At 35.3% G+C, this 27,460-nt stretch overlaps 5 protein-coding genes across 10 annotated transcripts; 2 read left to right on the top strand and 3 right to left on the bottom strand.

Annotated features, from left to right (window-relative positions):
* Positions 1-127: 127 nt before the first annotated feature.
* LOC128868797 (mitochondrial-processing peptidase subunit alpha) lies at positions 128-2,623 on the bottom strand. Its single transcript, XM_054111312.1, has 6 exons — positions 2,410-2,623; positions 1,970-2,360; positions 1,485-1,901; positions 1,279-1,419; positions 711-1,215; positions 128-647 (listed from the first exon to the last, which is right to left on the bottom strand). Exons 1-6 carry the CDS (start codon positions 2,448-2,450, stop codon positions 478-480), a joined length of 1,665 nt encoding a protein of 554 aa, XP_053967287.1. The 5' UTR covers positions 2,451-2,623; the 3' UTR covers positions 128-477.
* Positions 2,624-4,258: 1,635 nt separating this feature from the next.
* On the bottom strand, positions 4,259-5,249 carry LOC128866297 (uncharacterized). 4 transcript variants are annotated; one of them, XM_054106907.1, is made up of 2 exons: positions 4,698-5,249; positions 4,259-4,622 (listed from the first exon to the last, which is right to left on the bottom strand). In XM_054106907.1, the coding sequence occupies exon 2, from the start codon at positions 4,616-4,618 to the stop codon at positions 4,322-4,324; it is 297 nt and encodes a 98-aa protein (XP_053962882.1). In that variant the 5' UTR covers positions 4,619-4,622; positions 4,698-5,249; the 3' UTR covers positions 4,259-4,321. The 4 variants fall into 4 exon arrangements, with proteins under 4 accessions (XP_053962882.1, XP_053962881.1, XP_053962880.1 ...); XM_054106906.1 differs by having other exon boundaries at positions 4,259-4,627; positions 4,716-5,249; XM_054106905.1 differs by having other exon boundaries at positions 4,259-4,662; positions 4,716-5,248.
* A 777-nt stretch (positions 5,250-6,026) lies between these two features.
* On the bottom strand, positions 6,027-13,686 carry LOC128866295 (uncharacterized). 2 transcript variants are annotated; one of them, XM_054106901.1, is made up of 4 exons: positions 13,406-13,686; positions 12,611-13,304; positions 11,042-11,879; positions 6,027-6,504 (listed from the first exon to the last, which is right to left on the bottom strand). In XM_054106901.1, the coding sequence occupies exons 2-4, from the start codon at positions 12,752-12,754 to the stop codon at positions 6,254-6,256; spliced, it is 1,233 nt and encodes a 410-aa protein (XP_053962876.1). In that variant the 5' UTR covers positions 12,755-13,304; positions 13,406-13,686; the 3' UTR covers positions 6,027-6,253. The 2 variants fall into 2 exon arrangements, with proteins under 2 accessions (XP_053962876.1, XP_053962877.1); XM_054106902.1 differs by having other exon boundaries at positions 11,042-11,864.
* On the top strand, positions 8,017-9,411 carry LOC128866296 (protein lifeguard 2). Its single transcript, XM_054106903.1, has 4 exons — positions 8,017-8,276; positions 8,328-8,479; positions 8,537-8,770; positions 8,836-9,411. Exons 1-4 carry the CDS (start codon positions 8,159-8,161, stop codon positions 9,247-9,249), a joined length of 918 nt encoding a protein of 305 aa, XP_053962878.1. The 5' UTR covers positions 8,017-8,158; the 3' UTR covers positions 9,250-9,411.
* A 9,941-nt stretch (positions 13,687-23,627) lies between the features above and the next one.
* LOC128868076 (uncharacterized) lies at positions 23,628-24,380 on the top strand. Of its 2 annotated transcripts, none has more exons than XM_054109808.1 (2): positions 23,628-24,023; positions 24,114-24,380. In XM_054109808.1, exons 1-2 carry the CDS (start codon positions 23,734-23,736, stop codon positions 24,211-24,213), a joined length of 390 nt encoding a protein of 129 aa, XP_053965783.1. In that variant the 5' UTR covers positions 23,628-23,733; the 3' UTR covers positions 24,214-24,380. The 2 variants fall into 2 exon arrangements, 1 of the variants encoding a protein (XP_053965783.1); XR_008455055.1 differs by having other exon boundaries at positions 23,936-24,061; positions 24,114-24,203.
* Positions 24,381-27,460: the final 3,080 nt, after the last annotated feature.

Genomic DNA, 27,460 nt, shown 5'->3' with positions numbered 1-27,460 from the left:
GAAACTCTATAGATCCACCAGAAGAAATCTACTAGGATCAATCACCTCTATAAACAATATAGAAATACCTCTGTATGTATGTGTGTCATAGCTTAGCACAAAATCCGAAAAAGTGAAAAGCAAATAGTGTTCTAAAAGTATGGCCGATTTATTAACCAATTCACAATTTACAGAAAAACGCTTTTTTAACCAAAACTTATCGTTTGCATTTTAATCATACATACACATATGTACGTATGTACTACACTCTCAAAAACCGAATAAAATTCAGTCCTATAACTGAATCCATTACATAATTTATCTGAACTTTTGTCATTTAAGATAAGCGGTACAATATGAAAATGACAAATTCAGTTATAAGGCTTCAGTTTAATGAAACACATATTCTTACATATATTTTCAAATCATTTATATGTATTTTCTTACATTACCTATCATTCAAATGACTTGAACTCCTCTAAAATGTATTTGGGGAATTCACTTAAACAGAGAAAGTCTACGTGAATATAAGCGGCCACCGTTACTGAGAGCATTTTGTACTTCTTTCATTTCCGGCAACTTTCCTATATCACCTCGGGCAGCCATTGACGGAGGCGTAGCCAGCAAACGACGTGCTACTCGTTGGATATCGCCTTGATTGATTTTTTCTACATAAAGCATTTAACTTGTTTTATATCTGTAGATAACTTATAATAAATTGATTCATTTACCGATTTCACGTATAAAGTGCTCAGGCCGCTTACGATGACCTGTCGCTAAAACTTGTCTGCCCACGTCTTCAAAAACAACTGGTCTGGATTCCAGGTTCATTAATAGCATTGACTGCAACTGAATTTTGGATCGGCTCAATTCATCTTTACTTGGTTCACTTGCCATATTAACAAGTTCGCGAGTAACAACTTCAACCATGTCGCGCACATTGTTAGGGGGTGCACTGGCATGTATACAGAATAGGCCAGTGTCCGCATAGGCATGATTGTAAGCTGTAGCACTATACATCCAATGGTAGCGGTTAAGCACATTTGTATACAATCGAGAATACATGCCCTTCCCAGGACCTCCAGCTGAGAACGAACCGCCACCTCCCATCATTATGTTCAAAACGCACAACGCAACAAAATCACAATCTTGATGAGAACAACCTTCCAGTCCTATTACAACGTGAGCAAGCTCCGGAAGGCCAGTAGCTGCATAGATCGGTATTTCACACTGTTCCTACAAAAAGTATTTTTTATTAGACCAATCGATTTATTTAATTTTTTCTTGTTTTTATAATACCTTTTTCAATCCACCTGTGTATTGTGCGATTGAAGCATCAACCTCGGTAGCTCCGGTCCCTTTAATACTTTGTGTTTCCCAAATAGCACTTTCTTCCACAAAGTATTTCTCTACGTTCCGAACTAGCTCATCGTGATTAACCTGTTAATTTTATCTGTTCAAATAAAATATCTCAATATATTATGTTAGCATATAAATTATCGTACCCCAACTCCGGCTATTACCATACGCTGTGGGCTGTGGTGATACTTTAAATAGTTCAGTAGCACATCCCTATCTATGAGTGGAAGATTTTCAGAAGGACAAAGTTTTGGTAGCCCAAGAGTGTTATCCCGATATGCAGCTGCATGTATCATATCCATTAAAATAGGCTCCTGCTCTGGTCGCATTCCCAGAGTCTCAAGCTCAAACTGCACCGCCTTTCGAGCGGCACTTACCTCCCCGGCATGGAGCGTTGGTCGCAAAGTCACATCAGCAAGTAAGCGAGTAACCGATTCAATTGCTCTACTATCTATGCTTGCTGCATAAATGAGTGTATCCCGCGAACTTTGACAATCACAAATACCTCCGTTCTTTTCCAACTCCTTCAGAATGGCATCTTTGTTAGGAAATTTTTCAGTTGACTGTAATAATTATAGTTGCCGGTAAATTTATTTGAATTAGTTTGCATTTATAACTTTTGTCTACATACATTAAACGCCAACTTTTCCAGAAAGTGAGAAACGCCACTAGGGTATGTAACCTCATAACGTGGGCCTGAGTCAATCACAAGCCCAACAGTGCAAAACTGCCCAAATCTTGGTTCAGACGCAACACGCAGTCCGTTAGCAAGTGTGGTAACTTGGGTAAGACTGCTTTCGGCTAAAGGTCTTGCATACTCAACTTCAGAGAGATTTGGAATTGGATCTGTCAGGGGCGGCAGGTGGGTGACAACTTTCGTGGATGGTTGGTTTACAGTGAGAGCACTGGCGTCGCCTCGAGCCCTGCCTGTTATATTTCCAATGCCTGTGCCACTTCCAACTCCATTAGAAGCTTCTTCACCCGACAGGGAAGAGGGTTTTGTCGCATAACGCCTTAAAACACTGGAACAAAAAGTCATTTGAGGTTATTGCCCAAACTATTATTGCTCACCTCCAACGATGCCGCAATCGGCTTAGTAACCGAACGTTCATATTTTCTTCCCCGTTTTTTATTTACAACGTATTTTTCTTTTATGCACTCAATACTTCTATAAATTTTTACAATTAAGAATTTTTTATTGAAACATAACACAGTACAGAAAAAATTGGAAAAACGTTTCTACGCACAGATGGTTTGAAATGTCATTTTTATAAAGGGAGCTGAATTTTGCTGTGGGGAAATCTGTCATAATCTGAATGTCATATAAAACCTTGCCAGAAACTTACGGTGAATTTCCACAGGCAATCGGTTATTGCTCTTCAGTCGTAATTTTAACTAACATTGCGACCTAATATCAGAGAACATAAATGGATAGAGAAGGCTCAGGAACGAATGGGCAGGTTACGTTCTCTGCTAATATATGCAAGTGTTGTTACTTTGAAAAACTAATATAGGGAAACAGGTGGAAATTTCAAAATTTGGTAAATACTGAACCGATTGTAACGAAATCAATATCATTCTAGAGGAAATCAACATATCTTTATTTTATGCATTTAAATATAAGAAATCTATACATAAATATAAAATAGGTAATAATAAAATAAATAGCTTTTTGTTATAAAAATTATAAAAAATGCGAATTTTATTAAATAGAAGAGAAGAAGGACTATATAATAGAAACGTGCAAAAACCTATCAGAATTTTGGTTGAGAATACCGTTCCCCCGACAATCGCTTCTATCTTACCGGAATGACCTGGTCTTACTATATATTCGATCAAGAACTGTCACTCCCCGTACATGTATGGGAAATGTTTTTTCTGCTATAACAACACCAGATGAGACCACAACGGTGGGCAGCATTACACAACGCCAAAAAAAGAAACAACAAACGACCGCGCGGAAAGTCCTAAAGTCCTATCACCCTTCCTGTGCAGTTTAGTCGTCACTTACTGCACTTGCTGAATAGCAATAGCTTTCGTAGTCAATTATACACGGACAAAATTTTTAACCATGGCAAGAGGAAATATTTCGTTTTAATCATGGCAAGTGGTAAGTTCAAGAATAGTATTTGTCAGCATGTGAAGGCACCATGCACGATACTAACCATCTTTTCACATGCCCCACCAAACCCACTCATCTAACTCCCTCTTCCTCTGGACCCAACCTGTTGAAACAGCAAGTTTACTGGGCTTACCGTTAGATGAGCTAGACGAAGACGACCGGTAATCTACACTACACTGACAGGGCGAAGGCAAGGCGAATTTAGTAAAAAAAATTAGTTTATTTTTCGCGATTTTGACAAGACTGACGTCAGCTCCCCTTGCGAATTCGCAGTGTCGTAAGAGTCCATCAATAGACAACCAAAAGGAAGGGGAATTACTTGTTTGTGAAGAAGAAAAGTAGGAAATGGAAACAACCAAACACAAGAAATTATACACACACACATACTTTCTTGCTACGGCGTCTTCGGCATTAAAACGCTAGCAAATTGCATTTGGAGGCTTTATATTAATTTATGGTTTCACAATTTAATACACCGCACTTCGTTTTCATTAGCTTAATTAGTTTAAATCTCACAAAACACTGTAGTACTTTTCCTACTTTTGTTTGTTTTGTATTGCGAAGGGAGCTGACGTCAGACTTGTCAAAATCGCGAAAAATAAACCGATTTTAGTGGCGCATTCATAGTATTCAATTCGCTTTGTTATTATAGCTTACTATGAACTTTTCCAAGAGGGCCAGTGAGCAGCTTACATCACTAGAGAAATATGATGTTGGTTGGGCAAACAAAATTCAACGATTATGATGTCGCTAAAAGGAGTATTATTAATAAATAAAAAGCACTCCCATCTTGTTGCGTATATTTTTTTATTTTTTATTAGTATGCTTTTTACAAAAAGTATAAAAAGATAGTATTTATATTCATTTTAAATTGAAGCGGCGTTTGCCATCAAATCGGTATCCATAAGCTGCTGCATTCTTTGTGTCCACCAGTGCTGGATTACGATGCTTAAAGAAGCTGCCGTGAGCATGAGCGGGACGCGAAGCACTGTTCGGAACACCATCCATTTCCCTCGGATAAAACGCTTCAAAATAACCTTCGGGCGGAATGACTGAGGCGATTTTGGTGTCGTTTGGATCGTAACCAAGTGCAAAGCGTGTTTTTAAAGCAATGCCAAGCAGATATAGCCAAAAAATCATATGAAATAACGTTGTCATACTGCTAACCTAGTTAAAAATGCATTTAAATCAACCAACTACGGCTAAAATGGGGATAATTTAATAAGAGTTTAATTACACTGTTGAGTTTAATTACAATCTTGAGTTCCTGTTTGTTTCAGCTCTCGACACACGTAATTTGAATCAGGGCTTATTGACTACACTTGGAATGAAGTTTCTATGCATGCTTTATTTATGTATTCGTACATACATACACACATTGCAAATACAAATAACGTACCGTGACTCGCAAAAGTGTTCGAGATTTGCTCTTTGAGGAGTGTTGCTTACAAATAGTCGGGCTAATCTTAACGAAGCCTTCTCGACATTTTAAATAAAATTACGTACGTTAATAAATATATTTAATTCATAAGTATTTATGTACATACATACACATGCACATATGAATTTATTTTTAACAAAAATTATACGATTTAGAATTCGTTAATGGATTAAAAAAAAAATCAAAAACGAAAAAAACCACATGATTATACAAATATCTACTACTTATAAAAAGTGGTTAAAAAAACCTGTTTGCTCACTTGAAAAAACTTTGTTATAAAAAGGGGTTCAATACAGGGTAATCTAATCGTATGAACATTCCCCATACATGTACGGTGTGAATGGTCTGCTATTTTTTTTTTTTTTAAATATAATAATAATATAATATAATAATATAATATAATAATTTTTAATGATAATAATCTATGTATGAATATACATATTTTCGAAAATCCTTGTACTTGAAATTATAAAATATGGCCCCAACAAATACAAAAACTGACTTCCACAGTTTTTAAATGAAATAAAAAAAATAATTAGTTTGCCCAATGAATAAAAAGAAATAATATGCGGCTGTTTTATAATAGACTAGCAAACTAGGGCATTATATTTAGTACATGACTTCGATAAGAAAATTTATAATTCACCTTTTTCTTGTTATATCAGCATAAAATAATGCAATTAGAGTAGTTTTAAAGCAATATTTTTGTTGCCTGGAAGCTGAAATCAGTTTGAGGAAAAATTATAACCTTACTAAATCTAACTTTAGCACTAATTTCGGGTAAGGTGTAGTTTGTAGATTTTGTGACGCAAAGTAAAAATTTTAGTTTTATCAGATTTAATTTTTTATGGCTCGCCATTCTTTCACGACTTACCAATTACACGCTCAAATAACGCCAAAAACGGGATGTGAAACAAGTGACACAAACGAAATCTTAACTACTAGATTCCATCAAAGTCAACTGTAATTGACCGTTACACAATTGTCCGCTAGTGTATATGAGATCTTACACATGTGAAAATATTGAGCATTAATGCTGCTAGTCTAAAATAAAACCGTTAAGTATAAACGCTTATTAATGTTCTTGAATTTGTTTGCAAAAGACAAAAATAATAGATATATATGTATAGTTGAAACAAGGCTCGCCTGAATCTGAGGCGGATACTTCTGTTATCTTTTATTTTGTATGGCTCGCAGCATAATATAATTATTTTCTACATTCTGAAGGGAATTATGTTTTAAAAGTATATACTAAAACTATTTTTTGTCTACTCCAATATGAAAACGGAAAAATTCATCTTTTGCTTTGGTACTTAACATATTTGTAAGCATTTTAATTGCTCACTTTTGAATTAGTCCTCAGTGAAGGGGTGTTCCGACGTATCACTGTTGTTAAGTCGCCTACTTTCTAATATTCTAGTCGATTTTTCTAGGGTTTCTTTGTAAAAAATATTATTTCCTTCGCTTGGCATTGAGTACTTCGAATCATCTAAATGCCATGTTAGACCCAAGACGATGTTGAAGGCTGAAACGTCATAGGCATGACATCCCGAATACCGATACTGTGGTTTTTTGTTGTATTTACAGCCATTCCATTGCGCACCTAAAATAATAAAAAAAAATGTTTTCTTTTAAAACTTGTGGCAAATTCTCCATTTAAAATTTCTAGCCGGTATATTATGTTAATATATCAACACAGCGTTATTGCTACACGATCTGGATTATGTACATTTTGGTTTCACGTATATACGTACATATACATGTATATAATATACATATATATTTTTTCCACAAAATGATTTTTATGAGGAGCATTTCATTTTCATGGCAGAAATACACTGGAAGATCTGCTATTGCCTCCCGAGGGGCGATCGCTATTACAAGACTTTTTCTGTCATCTTATGTTTCATGCCCAGAGATTCGAACTTAGGCACTTCCAACTGGTAGTCGCGCACCAACCTATTTCGCTTCGGCAACCGCCGATTTATCTGGTATAGGAGTTGGAAATTTAATGTGTGTCTAGCACCGTAGGCCTAAGTAGCTAGTGTGCTCTATCAATTAGTGTTATATTTCATATTGGTCTAATAAATAATAATAATAATAATAATGTTAGACACACATTACAAATTACAAAATTGATCCTAAATGTAGATGGGAGCGAAATTCATTGTCTTAAGGCTCCTTTGAATACAATTTGTTTAACACGTTGAATGTCAGTTATGAAATCACTCATGCTTTCGTCATGTTTTGGACTGGAAGAGTTTTAAATTCTGCCTCACACCTAAACATACATACACATGTTACGCTGAGCTTATGAGCGGGGAGGGGACGGCTTTAGTTTCGTTATTCGTGCGGGTTTTTTAGTCATGACATTGCAAGTGAAAATTTGATTCAATCATGAGGGAGAAAGGCTCCGGACAACAAGTTCGATGGAAAACGGCCCACTCTCGGGGCCCAGCCGGACATCGTGAAGAAATGAAAATAGTCCAGTTTGCACGACTATCCGCGTCAGTCCGCGCGTAAGAGAGCGATTGCCTGGGACTTCCAAAAACTTCCTGCAAAATTATATTCGTGCAAGCGCTTAATCCTAACGACTACATGTATGTAAAAATGTCTATGAGACAATAATGAAGCGATTTCGTACAGTAAACCCTATATTTGGAGTGATGAAACCCATTTTTATTATAAGGCACCTAAAGGACAGAACCCAAAAGTGACGGTTTGGTGCGCAAACAGATAATTATACAAAAATGTTTGGAATTACTCGATAAACCTCAAATATTTTGAATAAATATCAACCCAATGCTTCTAAGCGCAAATATGAGTTTGTATATTTAGCCATTGGAAATGCTGACTTTTGAAAAAATACACGTATGAAGTTATTAGTTTCAACTTCCGCTGGGATGTACATATATTTAAAGTGATGCCTTTCATATTATATTTGAGACGGGACAGCATACTTTTGCACATCTGTCGCAACAGTTGCGATGAGATGAGTGTAACGTAGGAAATCGTATTACTGTACGCGCATGATTCGAATTTGACGCCAAGAAGTCTGGAATCTGTCTGTGTTAACTTGTTCCTTAGAAGACATTTAATCACAAAGCAAATAGTTGCAAATGAAACATCGGTCGAAGCTGTTAAAGCCTAATCTCGTTATATACTACTTGAGTGTCTGGGAATAGTAATAGTCGTATGTTCAAACTTACGTATGTATATACATACCTAGTGCCTAAAGGATATATTCATTTGCAATAATGTACGAATACGGTGATTCCTCAGTTTTGAATTCCAACAACGGAGATAAAACGGTACCGAATGTTATGTTTGATAACACGATGCCGAGTTTAGGCAAAATGGAGGTTCAGGAAGGAGGTATTCTTCATTCCAACTTAAATGACTTGATTTAAAACATAAATGTTTCAGCAAATTTAAATATGGCGAGCTCAGTAACAATAGAAGGAGGCCCACAGCAAACTCTGCCTATGTACGCCATTGATGGCACTGTTCAACAATTCGAAATACCTGATCCAGTCCTTCGACGGACCTTTGCTCGTAAGGTTTTCATTACTCTGCTAGTAAGATCCCCGTTTTAATTTTATGAGAGCACGTGCAATTGACCTTCCTATTTACAGCTTCAACATATAATTACTTTGCCAATTATTGAAATTTTCATTGTCTGCTTTGATCCAATTTCTCATCCGGTTATTCAAGGAGTTCGCGGAGTATTTTTTTGCATTCTAGTTGGACTTTATTTTTTTAGTGACATGCGGAGATATCCACCCATGAATATTGTCGTATTTGTTATTGTAACATTACTAACAGCCATTGAAGGAGGTGTTATAGCAACTTGGATACATTCTCAACTAGTAAAATATTAAATATTCTTATTAGTAACGATTCTTCATACTGAAAGATTTTTTTCTTGTTTTAGGCCATATTTCCTCATCTGATAGTCATCGTACAACTTTTAGCTACAGTTGGCTATTCCGAGCAAACTCGATATAAATTTACCGTTGTGAACGCTATTTTGTTGGTTCTTCTGGTGTCATTGGCTGGCCATTATCTGACGGAGATCGTATATTCCTCATTTTCATTTACTGAGATTGCATACGCCCTTCTCTCTCTCACGACATATAAAACAGCGTATATAATCTACGATATGCATCTAATGCTGAGTGGTCATCATGGCTATAATCTTCAACCAAACGAATATATATTCGCTTCTACTAACATTTACGCAGATATTCCAAACCTTTTTTGGCGGATGTTGAAATTTTTCCTTATCACACCTTTAATCAAAATGTACGAATTTCTAGCAGGCTGCTGTTTTGCCGAAGTGTTCTAGATTTTTATTTGGAATGCAATTTAGGTAAAAAATTCTCATGGTAAAAATTTTCCCATAATAAAAGATAAATTAAATGGTAATAATAAAATACTTGAAAGCTTCTGATATTATTAAAGCATTGCTTTTTCGTTTATTTGGCGACCCAAATTAAAGAAAATGGAAAAATTAAGTCCTATTGAATTATATACAATATATATAAATGTTTATTAATATTTAATCTGCTTACTGTTGAACAATAAAAATAAAAAAGCATTTAAAAATTTAAAATAAGCAGAAAAACTAAAGTGGGAATCTGTAATATTTTTTGGTACAAACGCACGGACATAAATTATACATGTTGTCAAAGCCATTGTCGCATAAATTGTATATATTTTTGTTTTTGTTGAGGAAAAGCTATTTAAGATGCGAAAGTTCTAGCCAATAATGAAAGTTAATAACCTTCTTATAACAATGTGATAGACAACAAGTAAGGAAGGGTAAATTGGGTTGTTAATTTTTGGAATCAAACAAACTCAAAGACAACGAGAATTATATTTATTATTATTATTATTATTTAGTGACTGGTATGAATACCAGTACTAAAATTATGTTTGAGCATTGGCTGCAGAGGCCATCAGCTCTGTGTCGTCTGTGGGTGTCTGGATTATTTGTTATATTGTCATTTCGATAGTTTTAATGAATTTGCTTATTTTTTCGATGTTTGAATGACTGGGAATGGCGAGGATGTCGCTTATTTGTTCTGAGTTTAGTATTTCTTTTCTTGCGTTGGCGTGATTTGGACATTTGTTGAGGATGTGGTCCAATGTTTGGTTTGTGTTGCAGGTTGTACAGATAGGGTGATTTTCTTTTTTTAAGATATGTTCATGGGTTTGTGTTGTGTGGCCTAGGCGAAGGCGGGAGAAAATTCGGGATTTAAATCCGTGTATATTTGTTGGGTAGAGTGGAGGGTTTCCATTGGAACATCAGACTGACGGACAGAAATTTAGTCTTAACATATAAAAAGGGAGTGTGGCTTATATCTGATCTCAATAAAATAGATGGGATGGTCTGATCCAAGTGAGATAGGGAGCAATACATGTGTCAAGGTAGGGTGTGTTTTATATAGTTATTATTGGATTTTCCTGTTTTTACCCAAAAGTGGGCGTTGCTCTATTTACATATTTTCTTGGGTTTATCATACGCGTCAAATTTAGTAAGTTTGCTTTGTTTATAACACAGATACATAGACAGATTTTGTGATTTACTTCCTATGCAACTAACAGATAATTTATAAGAAATTCACTAAAAAGTGAGTTAGAAAACTTGTCCGATAACGTTTTCGTAATTGAAAATTATCGTTATATGGAAGGTGGGTTATTACAATAATCAATACCGCTCTACCTTTGGCAAAATGTAATACGTATACCAAGTTTCATTGAAATTTTTGAAATTTTGCTAGACTGATCGTGCGCACGGACGGATGGAGCGCGATTACTCGCATCATTCTGAACGTTTTGGTTTATATATAATACTTATATATGAATATTAGCTATCTCGAACCCTTTATGCTGTTACATATAACCGTTATGTATGTTTATATAATAACAACATTGGGCCCAAGTACACGTGTACAACAAAAGAGCTTTCAAATAGTCTTCAGTAGACCATAGACAGTCGGATAGACTTCGGTAAGAGTAACATATTTATTGAAACTGCACTACTAAAATTTTGGTTTTCCTTTTAAATCGCTCATAAATAATAAATACTCATATTGCGTTTTATTGCAGTTTAATATATCTTAATATGTACTCACCTATTGGGTCAATACATTCCAATGTTAATATACACTTCAGCCAGGGCAGCATAATGTTTTTTTCCACAAAGGGACTGCCGAAAAATAAAGCTATATCGAGGTCAATCATCCGCAAAAATATAAAATCTTCGGCATCAGTTTGAAAGTAATCAAACATTTTTGGATGTGTAAGTGTTGATACTGCAGTTGGTGTGTTCCAGCCCAGTACTCCCGAAGTTGCAGCTTTACTTCTCATTTTTTGTAGGTCGTGGCTACCACCCCGAAACCGAATATAATTTTCCGCAAATAGAATGCTGTTAGATCGCGTCAAAGCGTCTTTTATCACAATCGGACGATAAGCATGCATGCGCTGGTCTAAGACATGTGATGGATAAACCGACAAGTCATAACTGAGAACTAAACACTTGGAGATGTTACAATAAGCGATTAAAGCCCGGGAATCATCCTCCGATAGTCCAAGATCATATATAAGTAAATGTTCATCTGGAAACTTTGTAGCGATATTTTGAGCAAGTAGTATTGCCGACGGAGCTTGGCCTTCCTGAACGTATGTAACTATGGTAAAATTTGCCTTTGTACCATTGTAAGGAGTCGTTGCGACACGCGATCTGCTGCTGTGCCGAAGAGAGTTCTCTTTGTAGGAACTGCCACTGACCTTCTGCAGGTTCTGAGAACTGTTTCCCTCAGTTTTTAATGCGTTTTCAACTTCATAGTGATTATATGATTGGGACTCCTTCGTGTAAGTGGTATCCGTAAACCCCAGCAAAACCAAATATTTAGAATCTATTTGAAGTCTCTTTTTCTCAGTAGCTCGCAGATTTTCCTGTTTAATAAAAAACTTTTAATTACAACTAACGATATATTGGTACATACACAGATGAATTGAGGCATTCATTGGAGTATACATATACGTATGAATATACAATACATGCATATCAAAAAAATGTCATTTGTATAAAGAAGTTAGTAAGCGAATTTATCAACTTACAGCTCTTTATTCAGTTACTATTATATAGTCTATGCCGCTTTTACTGTATAAATTTCATAACTTTGAGAAGTTTTTATATTTATATTTATAGAACAGCATACAATTTTAAAAAGGAATTACGTTTCAAATTGTATGTATGATTGAACAACGAACTGACGATATAAAAACTTTATTCCATTTAACCTGGGCTTTATTGATGTTTCAATCAGTGAAGCTTTTTAATGGCTTTTTTATGTAGGACTTTGTTTTTTAAGATGCATTCAGTTTTTAATAATAATATTATAACGCATTCTGATATTTTTAAATGAATTATTATGAGTCCTTAACATTTTTTTTCATTGAAAAGTATTTTTTACTACTTATGACTAAATGGGAAGATATCCAAAGCTATCTTTTATCTTTGAACCCTGGGCTATCCAATGGTGAGCATGCACAGACCTACCCGTCTTACCAAAAATGAAAGCTGTTTAGAATTTAGGAATATTGCAATTATACATATTATATATTTGTCTCTATAGTTGGATTTATATGGATGTTCACATATCTATGCGCAAATGGGCATGTTATATCATTTTACTTACCTGCAATTTGTTTAGCTGCTGATGTGTATGCGTAACTATGTTTTTTAAAGAGTCGTTCGGTTCGCCTGCTGGTCCCAAAATAATGAAAAATATTGTTGTAGTTATAATGCAGCAAAGTATTAAAATAAGGTGTTTTGTTCGCATTGCCGTAAATTTCTGGTTCAACTTTCGTGAAATTCGTCGTGCGTTTTTGCGTCCAGTTTCCTTCAATCCCTCCACAGTGTTAAAAGTTAAGATTTGATTGTATAAATTTTATATATATGGCTTTGAAAGCTTTTCAGAAATTGCTTTTGATCAGTTTGGATTATTCATTTCATTTAACAATTTAATTTAGAAAATTTCTATCTCTCAATGATGCCGCTTTGAATGTACAGGTTTTTCCACGTACATACATATGTACATAGGTATATATAAAATTATGTTATTTCTGAACGAAATTTGGCACAATTGTTTTCAGAATATTTTGTATATATTTGTTTCTAATTACTGTATTTAGTAAGAAAGTTGTCATCAACATTGTTGAAATTGTATATCCAATAACTTTAGTAATATTATACTTAAAGTTGCACGGGTGTAATTATTATCAGCCCATCGAAGATTATCTTTTTTAGATTCGAAACCTTTGTTGCTAGTCCTCTAGTTTTCCGTTTTGAAAGTGTGTGTGCTTTGCGGGATTTATTTATGTTGATGTTATCTAGTGAATATGAATTTTTGTAAGTTAATCACGCAAATATTCCTGCTTAAAAAATCGATGTTTTGTTTCAATGAAATAATATTGAATATTTTGAAACTTACTTTCAGTAAACCCAGAAATTTTAAAACATACACTTCAAGTCAACACAGAACCACTTTGTTGAAATAGCAATCAAGTTCTAAAACATTGCACGCTTCTATATGCGGAATCTTTAGAGCTCTGAGAATATTAATATTCAGATATCGAGAGGAAATTTATTTCACTTTCTGTTAATGCGTAACAAAATTACTTTCCTTATTCATAGTTCTTTAAATGATATTCGATCATATATTTTGTTTAATTTCAGCTCAGCTGCTTATAAACTAAGGTTTTGACATTTTTAAGAAATGTCAATAAGCCGCTGCCCTAGGTTTATATAGCAACGTTGCCACGCAATTTTTATTTGCAAGCAAAATAATTATAAGGTACACATTTTAGATTTACGTTAGAAGTGTTCAGGCAATTTGATTTTCGATTTCAACAAACTTATAGTAGAAGATCCGGCCATAGAATGACCTTCACCCATCACGTTACGGGATGAAGCATATTTTTTTATAACATTTAATATGTCACAAAATATATTTCGCAAAGGTTGCCTAGAAATTCCTGTGCAAAGTATAATTAATTAATAATTAAAAAATTAATTTTTTTTAAACTTTGCACCTATTCCGTTACGTATTAAAATGTATACTAGTCGTAAGTATGTAACTTGTGTAACATGCAGCCACCGGGTTGCCTTATTTTTTCTTGTGCAGGTATAAGGTAGCCAGGTGTATACAGGCACCCTTCGAGTTACGCAATGAAATTTATGTCAAATTAAAGTTAATTTTATTTCAAATTTTATGGTATAGGGTTGACTGCGGAAAACTTGTGCAAAGTTCCGGTTGTCGATTTTTAAAAATCTAAATTTTTGTGTGACTGTGTATGCGATAAATTCGCGTGTTTCGAATTAGAGCGAGTGCACATGCTCTTTTTACGTGAATTTGAGAAAGATAGCGACAAGCTATAGTATATGCTAAGCAGTGCAATTAACCTCACAATTTATTTACTTTTGAAAAAAAACGTGGTACTACTACATATCGTTATCGCTTTGTGACAATATATTGTTAAAAAAAAATGGAAAAAAGTGCTTTTTGTGTGATTTAGGGGACTCAGCCGACACTGTGTTAGATTTTAACGATGACAGTTTGAAAAACTGTTCATTAAAATTAGCTTTTCGTAAAATAAAAAGCCTAGATTTTGTTGGTTACCACACCACGTGCTATAAAAAAGTAACTGCATTAAGTAATAAATATAAAGATGAATTTAATCAATTTGCTGCAGAGAATACAGTAAGTATAAATATTATTTTTTTACTTATCATAGTAAAGAAATTTTCTATACGTTTCTATTGGAGTAATGGCAATACAGCATGTGGATTTTGTATATAAATATTTTAAATTTTTATGCAATGAAATCATATATTTGCTTTTTAATATGGCTTGAAAAAATAAATCCCAAAAATCCGCATACAAAAGTTTTTGTTTTTTTTATTTATACGTTCATTCGTATCACTATTTATGAAAGTTTTTTTTGTTAAGCTACATCATTAAAATAATATATAAAAGTTATGTATAAAATATGTTATCATAAAATTTATTTTTCAGATGTGTGTCGGTACTTCTGTTGCTGGTGCAGCTCCAAATTGTATGAATTCTAGTCCATCGCCACAAGAATCATCTCGTACAGCAGTCACAGAAGATGAAGAGAGTAATGCTGATGCTATTATTGATATTTCTACAGATTTTGACGAGGTAATAAAATGTTCTGATATTTATAGTAACTACAAACAAATTTTTTAACATGTATATTTTTCGGTGATTTTACGTGGTAAAAATAATTTGATTACTGGAGGATGGTGGAATAAGTTTTTTTTTTATTTTTTTTTTATTTATAATATATGTTATGTATATGTCACTTGTTGTTACTGATTTGACCTAACTATTTTTATATTCAAAACAATATTTTTCATTCAATATTTATTTAAAAATAATTTTTATTATTTCAGGAGCCATCAACCTCAACATCAGGCTCATCTACTAGCAGGGCCACTTGTCTGTTTTGTGATTATGAACGTAAAAGAAGTGGAAAGCAAATACTTCCGCTCAGATTCGCTAAAAATTTAAATTTTTTTTAACAGTTGATCATCAGTGCTACTCTTATGAAGTTCAGCAAAACTCCATTAAAAAAACTGAAGAAGTCGATTATGTATGTCATCACGAAGAAGCGGATACGAGGATGATATACCATGCTTATAAAGTGGCACCAGGCTCGAAAATTTTGATAAAGGCCTCTGATACTGATGTTTTGATTATTTTGCTGGGAAATATACACAAAATTTAACAATCGGAAATTTGGCTAGCTAATGCAATGACAAAAAATAAACATCAACACCTAGAATGCATTAATTGCACCGCATTAGCAGAGAAGTTGTGATCAAAATTATGTCAAAGTCTTCCGGCTTTTCATGCGTTTACAGGATGCGATTACACGGCAGCATTTTATAATAGAGGAAAAGTAAAACCATTTAAATTATTTTCAAAAAACGAGAAGTACCAAATGGTTTTTGCGTCATTAACAGATGAAGCTGATATTTTCATTAATGAAAAAATGGACACTGTTCAAGAATTCACGGCTAGCATGTATGGCATAAAAAACTGCAATAGAGTGGATGAAACGAGACATCGAATTTTTTTGAGAAGCTATTCTTCAAAAGAAGATAACGAAAAGTTTTTAAAAAAATTAAAAAGTTTCGACTCAAATACTATACCCCCTTGCTGGTTATCACTGCAACAAAAAATTTTGCGAACGATATTTGTTAATTCCATGTGGCTTCATGCAACGGACCCTCAATGCCTAAAAATGCAGCCCGAAACATTCGGCTGGTATGTTGACGAATATCTAAAACCAACAGGTTTCATTGGAGACCAAACACCTTTAACAGTACAAGATATTATGGAAATGACAGAGGAAGAAAATGATGACAAATCATCTGAATTTGAAGATCAACACTTTTCTTCCGATGAATCGGATTTTGAATAATTTATATGCAATGTAAAGTTTTTAAATTCAAATAATTTTGTACTTTTAATAAATTAAATTTTAATACAAAACCTAAAAATCATGTTTCATAGTGTCATTGAATTTTATTTTTTGGAAAAATTGCCATTTTCTAGATTGTTTAATTTAATTCCGTCTCCTGATATAAGATTATTATTAATTTCATTAGACATTAGTCTCCTAATACAACATGAAAATTTTGAAGATAAGTATACTTAATATTATTTATTTGTTTATAAAAATTATGATATAGATATATATATTAATTTTATACAATAATACATATATAAATATATGTATACAAATCATCTTTTTATTTATTTACTTATTTATTTACTCATTTATCGCGCAGTTAATTTCATTTAATTATTTATCAGTTCATTGAATAAAACATTGTCAGTTGCTCTGAAATAATGCATATACTATAGCTTGTCGCTATCTTTCTCAAATTCACGTAAAAAGAGCATGTGCACTCGTTCTAATTCGAAACACGCGAATTTATCGCATACACAGTCACACGAAAATTTAGATTTTTAAAAATCGACAACCGGAACTTTGCACAAGTTTTCCGCAGTAAAATTTATGGTAAATTTGAAATAAAATAACTTTAATTTGACATAAATTTCATTGCGTAACTCGAAGGGTGCCTGTATACACCTGGCTACCTTATACCTGCACAAGAAAAAATAAGGCAACCCGGTGGCTGCATGTTACACAAGTTACATAATTACGACTAGTATACATTTTAATACGTAACGGAATAGGTGCAAAGTTTAAAAAAAATTAATTTTTTAATTATTAATTAATTATACTTTGCACAGGAATTTCTAGGCAACCTTTGCGAAATATATTTTGTGACATATTAAATGTTATAAAAAAATATGTTTCATCCCGTAACGTGATGGGTGAAGGTCATTCTATGGCCGGATCTTAGACTATTACCCTTTTTTACCAATACTGTCTCACGTTTGAAAATTGTGTTTTTGAATTTCTATACCATAGTAAAGCTTTTTCCGCTTATATATATGTAGTTGGAATTAATATATCATTGTCTTGGACTTCCGGGAAACTCCATCTAGTGGTTGTCGAAATGTAACAGTTTAAAAGCAAAGAAACGGCACCACCCTGCTGCACGCGCTAATTTTCCTGTTGTAAATTTGATCTTGAAATATCACCACATGTAGACCACATAGGAAAATTGCTGGCCACCCAAGGCGAATTTATTACAGGTGACAGCAAACACACCTTAATAAATCCACCTTGTGGCCACCTCTTCAGGTCCGGCGGGAGGGTGGATTATTTCCACTCTGTAATTCTGTTCCTTCGGGTTGGACAAAGACCTTACGGTGGAAGCTACGGAGAGCTTACTCATACCAGAGGAGAAGTGGCAGGTCTTCAGCTGCTCAATTTATCTAGTCCGTTTGTAGTGATTTTTCATCTGCCGAATATCAAAATCGAAATCCTTTTGTCGAGAATCCCCGGTATCAGTCTAACGTGGATGGGCACGCTCGTTTGCTACATCAGCTGTTTCGGCTGGGAAGTCTGGACAGATTTCCGTATCATGCGTCACCAAATGCAATGTGCACTCGTGTTTGGTCAACCGAGCTGCAGCAGTTACCCACAATCCTAGTGGGGTTATCGATGTGTAGTCACCGACAGTCATCGTCTATCTCAGTAGGCCCCGGAACATGCTGTTTCAACGGGTTACGTCCAAAGGGAGAGGGTTGTTAGGTGAGCGGATTCAAGGGATTAGTATCGTGCGGGGTATCTTCACATGCCAGACAGTTTTGAGTTTGTCAGGGTCGGTTGTGGATAGGTAGGAGTGTCAGAGTTACTCGAGTCTCCCGAGGAAGCTGAAACTTTTCGTTTGCAATGCATGGTGGTTATACTCCGACAAACAAATTCAGGGAACGTTTGACTCCAATGAGGGCGTTCTATTGGTAATCGAGTATAGTACTGGATATCGTTAAAAAAGTTATGTAGACATCTCCTGACGTGTCTTTTCGATGGTTCAGTCTCTCTTCTTTGTCCTTTGCCACAAGGGCTACCGACTAGCAACTTGCAATCGCAGTTGTATGCCCCAAAAGGGAGAGCAAACTACTCAAAATGATCCAGTAACTTGTAAACCTCGGGATTAATATATTATGAAGCAAAGAAGTAATTCCGTCTTAGAATTTTGTATGGGGGATTACGTAATTCGAAGACAAGAATGATGGAGAAGAAGATTGTGCTTTCGGAATTCGCCGTATTGTAAGATTCCACCAATAAACAAACAAAAGGAAGGAGAGTTACTTGTTTCCGAAGAAGAGTAGGCGAACGCATTGGAAACAACCAAACCCAAGAAATTATAAGCACACAAACATAATTTCTAGCCACGGGGTCTCCCGCATAAAAACGCAAATAAACTGCATCTGGGCTCTCTATATTAATTTGTGCTTACACAATTTAACACACGGCATTTCGTTTTCATTAGCTTAATTAGGTTAAATCTTACAAATCACAGTACTACCAAGCAATTCACTGAATTTTCACAAACAAGTAATTTCTCCTATTTTTGCTTGTTTTGTTCGTGTGTTTTGTATTGCGAAGGGAACTTATGTCAGACATGTTAAAATCGCGCAAAATAAACTAACTGCCACCTCTAGAAATTACGATAGTTGTTAAGCAAGGCGAATTGAATACTGAAGGTGGCGTCTTCCCAAAACAGTTACTTTATTTTTCGTGATTTTGACAAGTCTGACGTTATTCTCCCTAACAATGGAAAACAAATGTATTCTATCATGCTTGCCTGTCTACCAAGGATAATAGGTTAGTAGGTTTGGCCAATAACTATGGTGAAAAGAAAGTTGTGAGGGAACTTCGGCAGCCACATCACGGGGATGATTAGCTAGCCGAATTCTGCACGATCATTTGACACATGACGGCATCAAACTGACACTGTGTTAATATTTTCGCACATAACACAATTTTATTTTTTTCATAAATAAACCCAACCATAACTCCTGCTACGTCAGCCCAAAACAACATCTGTTGTTTTAATTAGCAAATCGATTATCGCAAGCTACAACAATTTCGGTGCGGTTAACTCAAACAAAATAGTATGAGACCGAATATTAATATATTTAAGTATGTATAGTATAGATATTAATTTTTCAATCTATACAAATATTAATATATTTAAGTATGTATAGTATAGATATTAATTTTTCAATCTATAAAAAAATTGCTACAATTCATATGCATTGCTACATACATATGCGAATACATTTTTGCAGATAAAACAAGTCTAGAATACTAACCGTTTGGCAATGAAAACGGTCAGTAACAATAGTTTTCGAGATATTATTATTTTTTGAATTGAAAATTTAAAGTTTGGGAACAGTGAGACCGAATATACATATGTACTTAAGTATACTAACTATATAGCAGAAAAATCATAATGTCTATTATAACTGACCGTTTTCATTGCCAAACGACGATTTTTAAATGTATTTGCATAATAAAATAAGAAGTGTGACAATTTTTCTATAGATTGAAAATTATTAATATCTTTGAAGGCCCTTCTCAGATTGTTATTGTCATATTAGGGCATGCCCTTGTGAAAGCTCTACCTATTCCCGACTCACGTCAAAATGTGTGCCCAAAAATTTCAATATTTTTTATAGGGACAGAAATGTACATGTAGGAGGACCCTACCACTTTAACTAGTTTATGCTTTATGCTGAAAACGGTGAAGACCGTAAACGCAATCCCGACTCAGCTGTTTCGATCAAACTAATGAGAACCCCATGTAAACGAAAAGTTCCTTCCTTCCGTATCGTAGTACCGTAGATTTTATTTCACGATTATTAAAAAAATTCTTACATTCTTTATAAGTGACACATTTTGAATTCTACGCACGTCACATGGGCATTCTATTATCTAGTACGAATATATGTTTAAGAACCAAAAATTTAAGTACTCAATCTGTGAAGGTTTAAAGTGTGTTTAATTATTTGTACTCTATTGGGTCCATAAACAGTACACACAGATTTTAGTCCATAAGCTCCAACTTTTCACCTTGGCCGTAGTGGTGCTAACCTCTGTCACTTCCAGTTTGGAACGCTGTAACGTAGCTAGCTTCACTAAACAAAAAACTGTCAAAACAAGCTTAATGTCACCTTTAAATTGCTGTGTAGTATAATTCAATACAATACATACACCGTGAGATATGACTCACGCAAAGTATCTAGCAATAAGATTTCTTTAGGCCGAAACAGAATTGCAGTGGTATAGCGAGTTGAAGGTTGGTGATCAGCTGACATATTTCCGTCGGGAAATTCGGTCGGTTAAACACAATTGCGACTGGGTGGTTTTCAGCTGACATTTTGTTGTTACAATAAATTAATTTTTTAGTGAAAGCTTTTCATTTGCTGTATTTGTGAAGCAACTCGTTGAAGCTCATTGTTACGAAAAACAACTTATTTCTAAATTATTGATATTTGGCGGACTTTCTTGTGCAAATCGAATAAATTTTATTTGAATGCTGTTGCTTGTAAACAAACAAATTGTGATCAGAAAAACAACCCTAGTCCCAACCCAGCGGAGAAAATAGAAATAAATTTAATTATTTTGCCGCCGTAAAACTAACCGACGACAAGAAATTCGTCCCCACTGCAATTCTGTGCAATTTTATGCTATTAAATGTGTACTAATTTTGACAGCGGGTACAAGTCAACCCGTTACTCGCTCTAATTTTGTTCAAGCGTTCATGCGTTTGCGCCTAAAATTTGTATGATACAATAAGCGCACAGTTGTATATGCCCTTATGAAGTAGTTGCGGATGCAATCGGTGCTTTAAGGTTTTGCTATGTATGTAGACTCTTGGAGTTGCTTTGTCGGCCGTAAATATAATATTAAACTTGAACAGGGGATATGCACGTTGAGTGCACTTTCAGAATTCTGAAAGCAATTGATATGATATTAACTTTCTTACCACTTGCATTTTTCAGTTGGTAATTTCTTTCACTAATATTGATATATGCGAATGTGATGATACATCTTATATATTCGGTCAATAGCACTAGCAGGAACTAACTGCACATATCTATGGACCATATGTACATTCATTCATTTCATTGATTTCTATAGAACTTTTCTATTCACCATTTCCCTGCTCGCTATCTTTATGCTCGATTAATTTAACGAAAAATTTGCATGCAAAATTAACAACAAAGTTATCGAGCAAGATTCGTATGGTTATAGCTCATTAGACTGGTATAACCCACTGTCGTACAAAACATATGTATATAATTTAAGGCAGCTCTATTCCCGCGTGTCCAATATATGTTCATTTATACCAGCTGCTTATCTATTCGCCACTTGCTAACGCTTGGCGAAAAGAAGAGGCCTTATGTAACAAAGTAGCTACAATACGTACATATCATATCAAAAAGGGTTTAAGACAACTAACCACGAAATTATGATTTGCTTAAAGTTTTTTTTTTTTTTGAGATAAGTCTATCGCGAATTTTACTTTATGCTGTTTAAAAATAGCGTCATCTATGTGCATATGTATTAACGATAGCTCATTAGAAGAGAATGTGCCTTTACTTTTACTTTGACAGTTATAACAAAGTGAAAACTTTAAAGCCGGTTTGTTTTTTTTCAGGGATATGTACATTTATTCATGTGCATTTATTTAGAACATACATTTACATACGTACATGTGTATATGTATGTATTTATAAATTTTTTTCTGTAAATTTATAAAAAATATGTATGAGAAATTATCATCATTGTGAAACGGATGCTTTGCTGAAATTTTTGGTTTTACCCGAAACCGATGAGTTGACAAAGCAATAGTTGTGTACGCTGGGCAAAATGCTTAACTAAATTGATTGCTTCACAGTGTTGGTGTTACGTTTATGTGAATTAGAATTTTGTGATTAATATTGTTTTAAGCCAACATTACGTGCTGGTAGTTGAAAATAAAGGGAATGACTCAGCATGCGGTTTCATTGGTGGTTTTTATACAATACATTAATACGTATATGCATATACATATGTGTGTGTATTTTGTGTGTATTAAGCAGCAGCTGAATTCCGTATTGCTATTTTTTGTTCTTCGCCACATTTAGTCTGCCTTACGAGTTAGGGTTACGAAGGATTTTGAACTAATGGTAAGGATACTTACTTATTTCTTGATCACTTATAAAATAAATGAAATGGGAAATAAGCACATGCGACATGCTAAGCCGTTTTTCAACAACTAGTATGGCCTTAGTCGAAAATTCAACCAATAACAATTCTCACTGTAAGTCAATTGAACTATAGAATGGAATAAAATATGTAATTTTTTTAAGCCCTGGTAGTGATCCATAAAATTGTTTTAAGATTTTGAAATTCCCTTGATTCATTTATTTTGAACAAACAATATGAGATTTATGATTGTATGGAAGGTGTCAAGCCCCCTTTTCTAATATCAAATGCTTTTCGACTGAAGTACGGCATTCGCAATTTATGTACCTAAGAAATTTCAGTACCTTAGCACACGCTATAAGCCTTTTCTAATCGCCTCTTCTCTGCTAATTATGTCATTAACGAAAAATGTGCATGTAAAAGTAACAACAAGGTTATCGAGCAAGATTCGCTGCTAGCGAGTATGGATACACCTCATACAACTGGTTTAACTTACTATATTACAAACAAATGTAATTTTAGACAGATCTATTTCAGCGTTGCCAAGATATGCTCATTCATACCAAGTGCTTCATCTATTCGCCACTTGCCAACGCTTTGCGAAAAGAAGAGGCCTTTTATGAAGGTTGGTGTGGCGTATTTATAAGCATATAATGATGATTACCAGCGAAAGGGTCTTAACAACATGTAATTGGTCTCTTCTGTCTGCTTAGAAATTGTCTTAACTCTAGAATACTTCACAAAATGTTTGATTCATAACAATCTAACTTTCTAAGCGATATTAGTTTTTTAATAATTTCGGTTAAGTATTTTTATTCATTACTTGGGGAACTAACTGCTTCAGTAGGGCAAAAATAATTTTTAATGTTTGAAGTTAATAAAAGATTGGGTAAAATATTATTTCCTTAATTTCTTGTACATTGCTCTCCTATTTGAGGAATGATGAATGAAAATTTATTACACATTTTACTTTTGCTCAGAAGTATACTCGTATTATAGTTTTTATTCTACTGTCAGTTATAGCTCGAAATTTGAATTTCAGTTTCGAAGTGTGGAATGAACTTATTTATATATTTTTTCAAATATAACGGAAAAAGTAGTAGGTTGGCCAATGTGTGAGCCAAATTTTTTTCTACCTCAAACCGTTAGCGCCATTTTCAAATCTGAAGCGGATGCAGTCGAAATAGATAATAAAACAGATCGTGTCAATGAACAACAAAGTGCAGAACATCAAACGAACTACTACAGGGTTCTTCCATTGTTGTCTTATAAGAATGACCATCACAAAGAGGTTTTGTCGTTAAAGGAGAACGAATATTTACGATTGCGCTGGCAAAAGTTTTTATCGGACAAACCAACTGAATATATACGCATTCGCCTCTATAGAGACCAAATGAAAACGTAAAAAATTATATGCATACACATCTACATATATATAAGTACATATATACATTTATAATTGACCACCAATTTACTGGATTTATCTTTCAGTATTATAATTCCTCGTCCAATGCAGTTAAACGGGCGTTTCTATGGTGTTGATAACAAACTATCACCAGCTCCTATAATTCCTGATCCTAGAATGATTTGAATCAGTCCAAGAAAGAAAATAGACTGAGCATTTCGCTTTAGTTAGCTGTGGATTTATTTAGATACATACAAACAAACATATGTACGTGTGTATGTATTGTATTTATATAAATTGAAATATCATATACATATATGTATGTATGAGAGTGATGTGCTCATGAAATCATACTAATGTGTGTTTTAATTTAAAGGGTAAATAGTTAATAGGTAATTAAACTACTATTAAATTGACAACAAAATTAAAATACGGTCATGCGTAGTTTTGTAAATTTATGTACACAAATTATTGCCGCAAACCGTAACAACGTGAATTATGTAAATGCATATGTATGTATGTATATGCATGTATACATATGCCAGTGTATATGCTTATGTCGTGACAAGCCAAATTTCGTATGGTGCATCTGTTTGGGCGAACAAAACGCAACATATGTTTCATACTTCCGAGGGCTACGGTCTACTTACCGGTTCTGAGCACTACTCGTATGGAGTGCATTTAAAACGGTGTTCGACGATGCTGTCTAGTAATATTTGGCATGTATCCGCTGGACATACTTGCTATGGACGCTGCCCAACATTTCAATGTCTCTCAGAGAACTAAGTGTACCGGGTTATCTACTGCGCATAATTCGTAGTTACTTTGCCAACAGAATTTTGCAATACGATTCAGACCGTGGCCAAAAAACGTACCAAATCACTGACGGGGTTTCCCATCGATCTGTCCTTGTCCAATACTTTGGATTGACTTGTACGACGGGGTCCACGTTAGGCAACGTTCGACAGCGTTTCATTGATGGCATCAGCTCTTGTGCTTACCGCAGATAAGTGCTGCTTGTGGTTAAGTCGCCTGCCTATTATCTTTGGGATATCATTCGAATTGCTCTTTACTGGCCATGGTTTCAATAAGGCATACTTAAATCGATTCAAAATCATTGACGAAGACTGGTGCCCGTGTGACCAACTCACTGTGCAAAGTATGCATCATCACGACTGCCCACGCTTTCACAGTGCACGACAGAGATATGAAAACATTCTGTGCACAATATGGTATGCCAGCATTTAATATTAAACAAATTTCAAAATATTCTAGTTTGATAACATCATCAAAAACTCCGTAGAGAGTATTTCATGGGTGCCGATACGTAGTTTTATTCCCTCCTTTTTTCTCCGCCCACTGATAAGTACCGTCTCGATTTTTAATGGCCGGAACTGGATGGTATTGATCTACACAACGTTTATTTTCAACAAGACGGCGCTACGTGCCACACAAGCAACGAAACCATTAATCTTTTACGGGAAAAGTTTCCGGACCATGTTACCTCTCGAAGAGGTGATCACAATTGGCCACCGAGATCTTATGATTTAACACCTTCTGACTTTTTTCTTTAGGGCCACGTGAAAGAGAAGGTCTACGCCAACAGCCCAGGGTTGATTCAAGACATCAAAGATGGAATTCGTGAGGCTATCGAGGACATAGAGCAGCCACTTTGCAATTCGGTTATGGAAAATTTCATGAAAAAGATATTATTTTCCACCATTAACAGCACACCTTCCTCTTTATAATGAAATAAACATCCGATCATTTATATTAAAAAATACCATTTTTCTTTGAATATCAAAATAGCGGCTCTTATTGGGAAACCCTTTATCTATCCGTAACTACAAGCGTAATATCATCGGCATACGCCAAAAATTGTACGCTCTTATAAAAAATTGTGACTGAGCCATTAAGTTCTACGGCTCGCACGATCCTCTCCAACAAAAGGTTAAAGAAGTCACACGACAGCGAGTCACCCTGTCTGAAACCTCGTTTGGTATCAAACGGCTCGGAGAGCTCCTTCTTAATTCTGACGGTGCTGCTTGTATTGAGCAACGTCATCTTGCATAGCCGTATTAGTTTTTCGGGGATACCAAATTCAGACATCGCGGCATACAGGTAACTCCTTTCCGTACTGTCGAATGCAGCTTTGAAATCGACGAAAATATGGTGTGTGTAGATTCTCCTTTCATGGGTCTTTTCCAAGATTTGGCATAGTGTGAATATTTGGTCGATTTTCCTGCCATGCCCTAAAGCCACACTGATATGGTCCAATCAGTTGGTTGACGGTGGGCTTCAGTCTTTCACACAATAGTAGAACCTTTTAGGCGATATTTAGAAGACTAATCCCGCGGTAATTGGCAGGATTGCAGGATCACCCTTCTTATGGATTGGGCAGAGCACACTTAAATTCCAATCGGCACGCATGCTTTCATCCGACCATATTTTGCATATGTAGAAGCTGATGCATGCACCTTACCAGCTCCTCGCCGCCATGTTTGAATAGCTCATCCGGCAGTCCGTCGGCGCCCGCGGCTTTGTGGTTCTTTAGCTGCGTTATCGCTATTCTCACCTCGTCATGGTCGGCTAGCAGAACGACAGTTCCGTTGTCATCGATTGGGGTATCGGGATCTTCACATTCTCTGTGACATGTGCAGCTGTCACTATTTAACAGGTTCGAGAAGTGCTCCCCCATAGTTTAAGTGTGCTCTGAATGCCAGCCACCAGATCGCCGTTTTTGTTCTTAAACGGTCTTAAAACCTTCTGTAAGCCGCCGCACTTTCTGGTAGAATTTTCGGGCGTGGTTCCTATTGGTCAGCATCTAAAGCTCCTCGCACTCACGTATTTCGGTCTCTCGTTACTTCTTTCGGATAATACGTCTCTCTTCCTTTCTTAGCTCCCGGTAGTGATGCCACATGGATCGCGTTGTGCCCAATAGCAGCGTGGCTCTATAGGCAGCATCTTTTCTTTCTGCGGCCGCATGACATTCCTCGTCGTACCAACTGTTTTTTCGGGCTCGACGGAATCCGATTTCTTCTTCGGCGGTGGCACATAGAGAGCCAGAAATGTTGCTCCAAATGTTGAACAACAATATTGGGCGACGAAGTCTCTCTCTCACAACAAATCCAACACCGAATTTGCGCTCTTTTACATCACAAGGCCCTAAGTTTTTCCTGCCTTGCCCCGCCCATCTCATCTTTTGAATGGCAGTGATGTCAGCCTTTACTCTCACGAGGATATCAACAAGCCGGGCAGAGGCACCTTCCCCATTAAGGGACCAAACATTCCAGGTGCATGCTCTCAAATCCTTACCCTTAGTTCGTTTTAATGGGTCGTCATCGGAACAGGAAGTTCTCATTTGAGGCTTTGTTTGTATTTTCATCCGAGGCTTTTGTTCGTTCGCGCACAACTAGCTATCCTGGGATGTTTC

The sequence above is a fragment of the Anastrepha ludens genome, chromosome 6 (genome assembly GCF_028408465.1).
Source record: "Anastrepha ludens isolate Willacy chromosome 6, idAnaLude1.1, whole genome shotgun sequence".
NCBI classification, from domain to species: Eukaryota; Metazoa; Arthropoda; class Insecta; order Diptera; family Tephritidae; genus Anastrepha; species Anastrepha ludens.
Note: the sequence above shows the minus strand (reverse complement) of the source record. Positions and strands in the feature narration are given on the sequence as shown.

Bases quoted from the DNA above. Each gene is read 5' to 3' on its own strand.
- LOC128868797 (XM_054111312.1), bottom strand. From the start codon at position 2,450: ATGAACGTTCGGTTACTAAGCCGATTGCGGCATCGTTGGAG. The intron at 1,216-1,278 runs GTATTATAAAAA...TACTTTTTGTAG, and splicing joins ACACAGGTGGATTGAAAAAG to GAACAGTGTGAAATACCGAT. The intron at 648-710 runs GTAAATGAATCA...TGCTTTATGTAG, and splicing joins GCACTTTATACGTGAAATCG to AAAAAATCAATCAAGGCGAT.
- LOC128866297 (XM_054106907.1), bottom strand. From the start codon at position 4,618: ATGACAACGTTATTTCATATGATTTTTTGGCTATATCTGCTTGGCATT.
- LOC128866296 (XM_054106903.1), top strand. From the start codon at position 8,159: ATGTACGAATACGGTGATTCCTCAGTTTTGAATTCCAACAACGGAGAT. The intron at 8,277-8,327 runs GTATTCTTCATT...TAAATGTTTCAG, and splicing joins AATGGAGGTTCAGGAAGGAG to CAAATTTAAATATGGCGAGC. The intron at 8,771-8,835 runs GTAAAATATTAA...TTCTTGTTTTAG, and splicing joins CTTGGATACATTCTCAACTA to GCCATATTTCCTCATCTGAT.
- LOC128866295 (XM_054106901.1), bottom strand. From the start codon at position 12,754: ATGCGAACAAAACACCTTATTTTAATACTTTGCTGCATTATAACTACA. The intron at 11,880-12,610 runs GTAAGTAAAATG...TGTAATTAAAAG, and splicing joins AGCAGCTAAACAAATTGCAG to TTTTTTATTAAACAGGAAAA. The intron at 6,505-11,041 runs GTGAGTACATAT...TTATTATTTTAG, and splicing joins GGAATGTATTGACCCAATAG to GTGCGCAATGGAATGGCTGT.
- LOC128868076 (XM_054109808.1), top strand. From the start codon at position 23,734: ATGTGTGAGCCAAATTTTTTTCTACCTCAAACCGTTAGCGCCATTTTC. The intron at 24,024-24,113 runs GTAAAAAATTAT...TTTATCTTTCAG, and splicing joins TATAGAGACCAAATGAAAAC to TATTATAATTCCTCGTCCAA.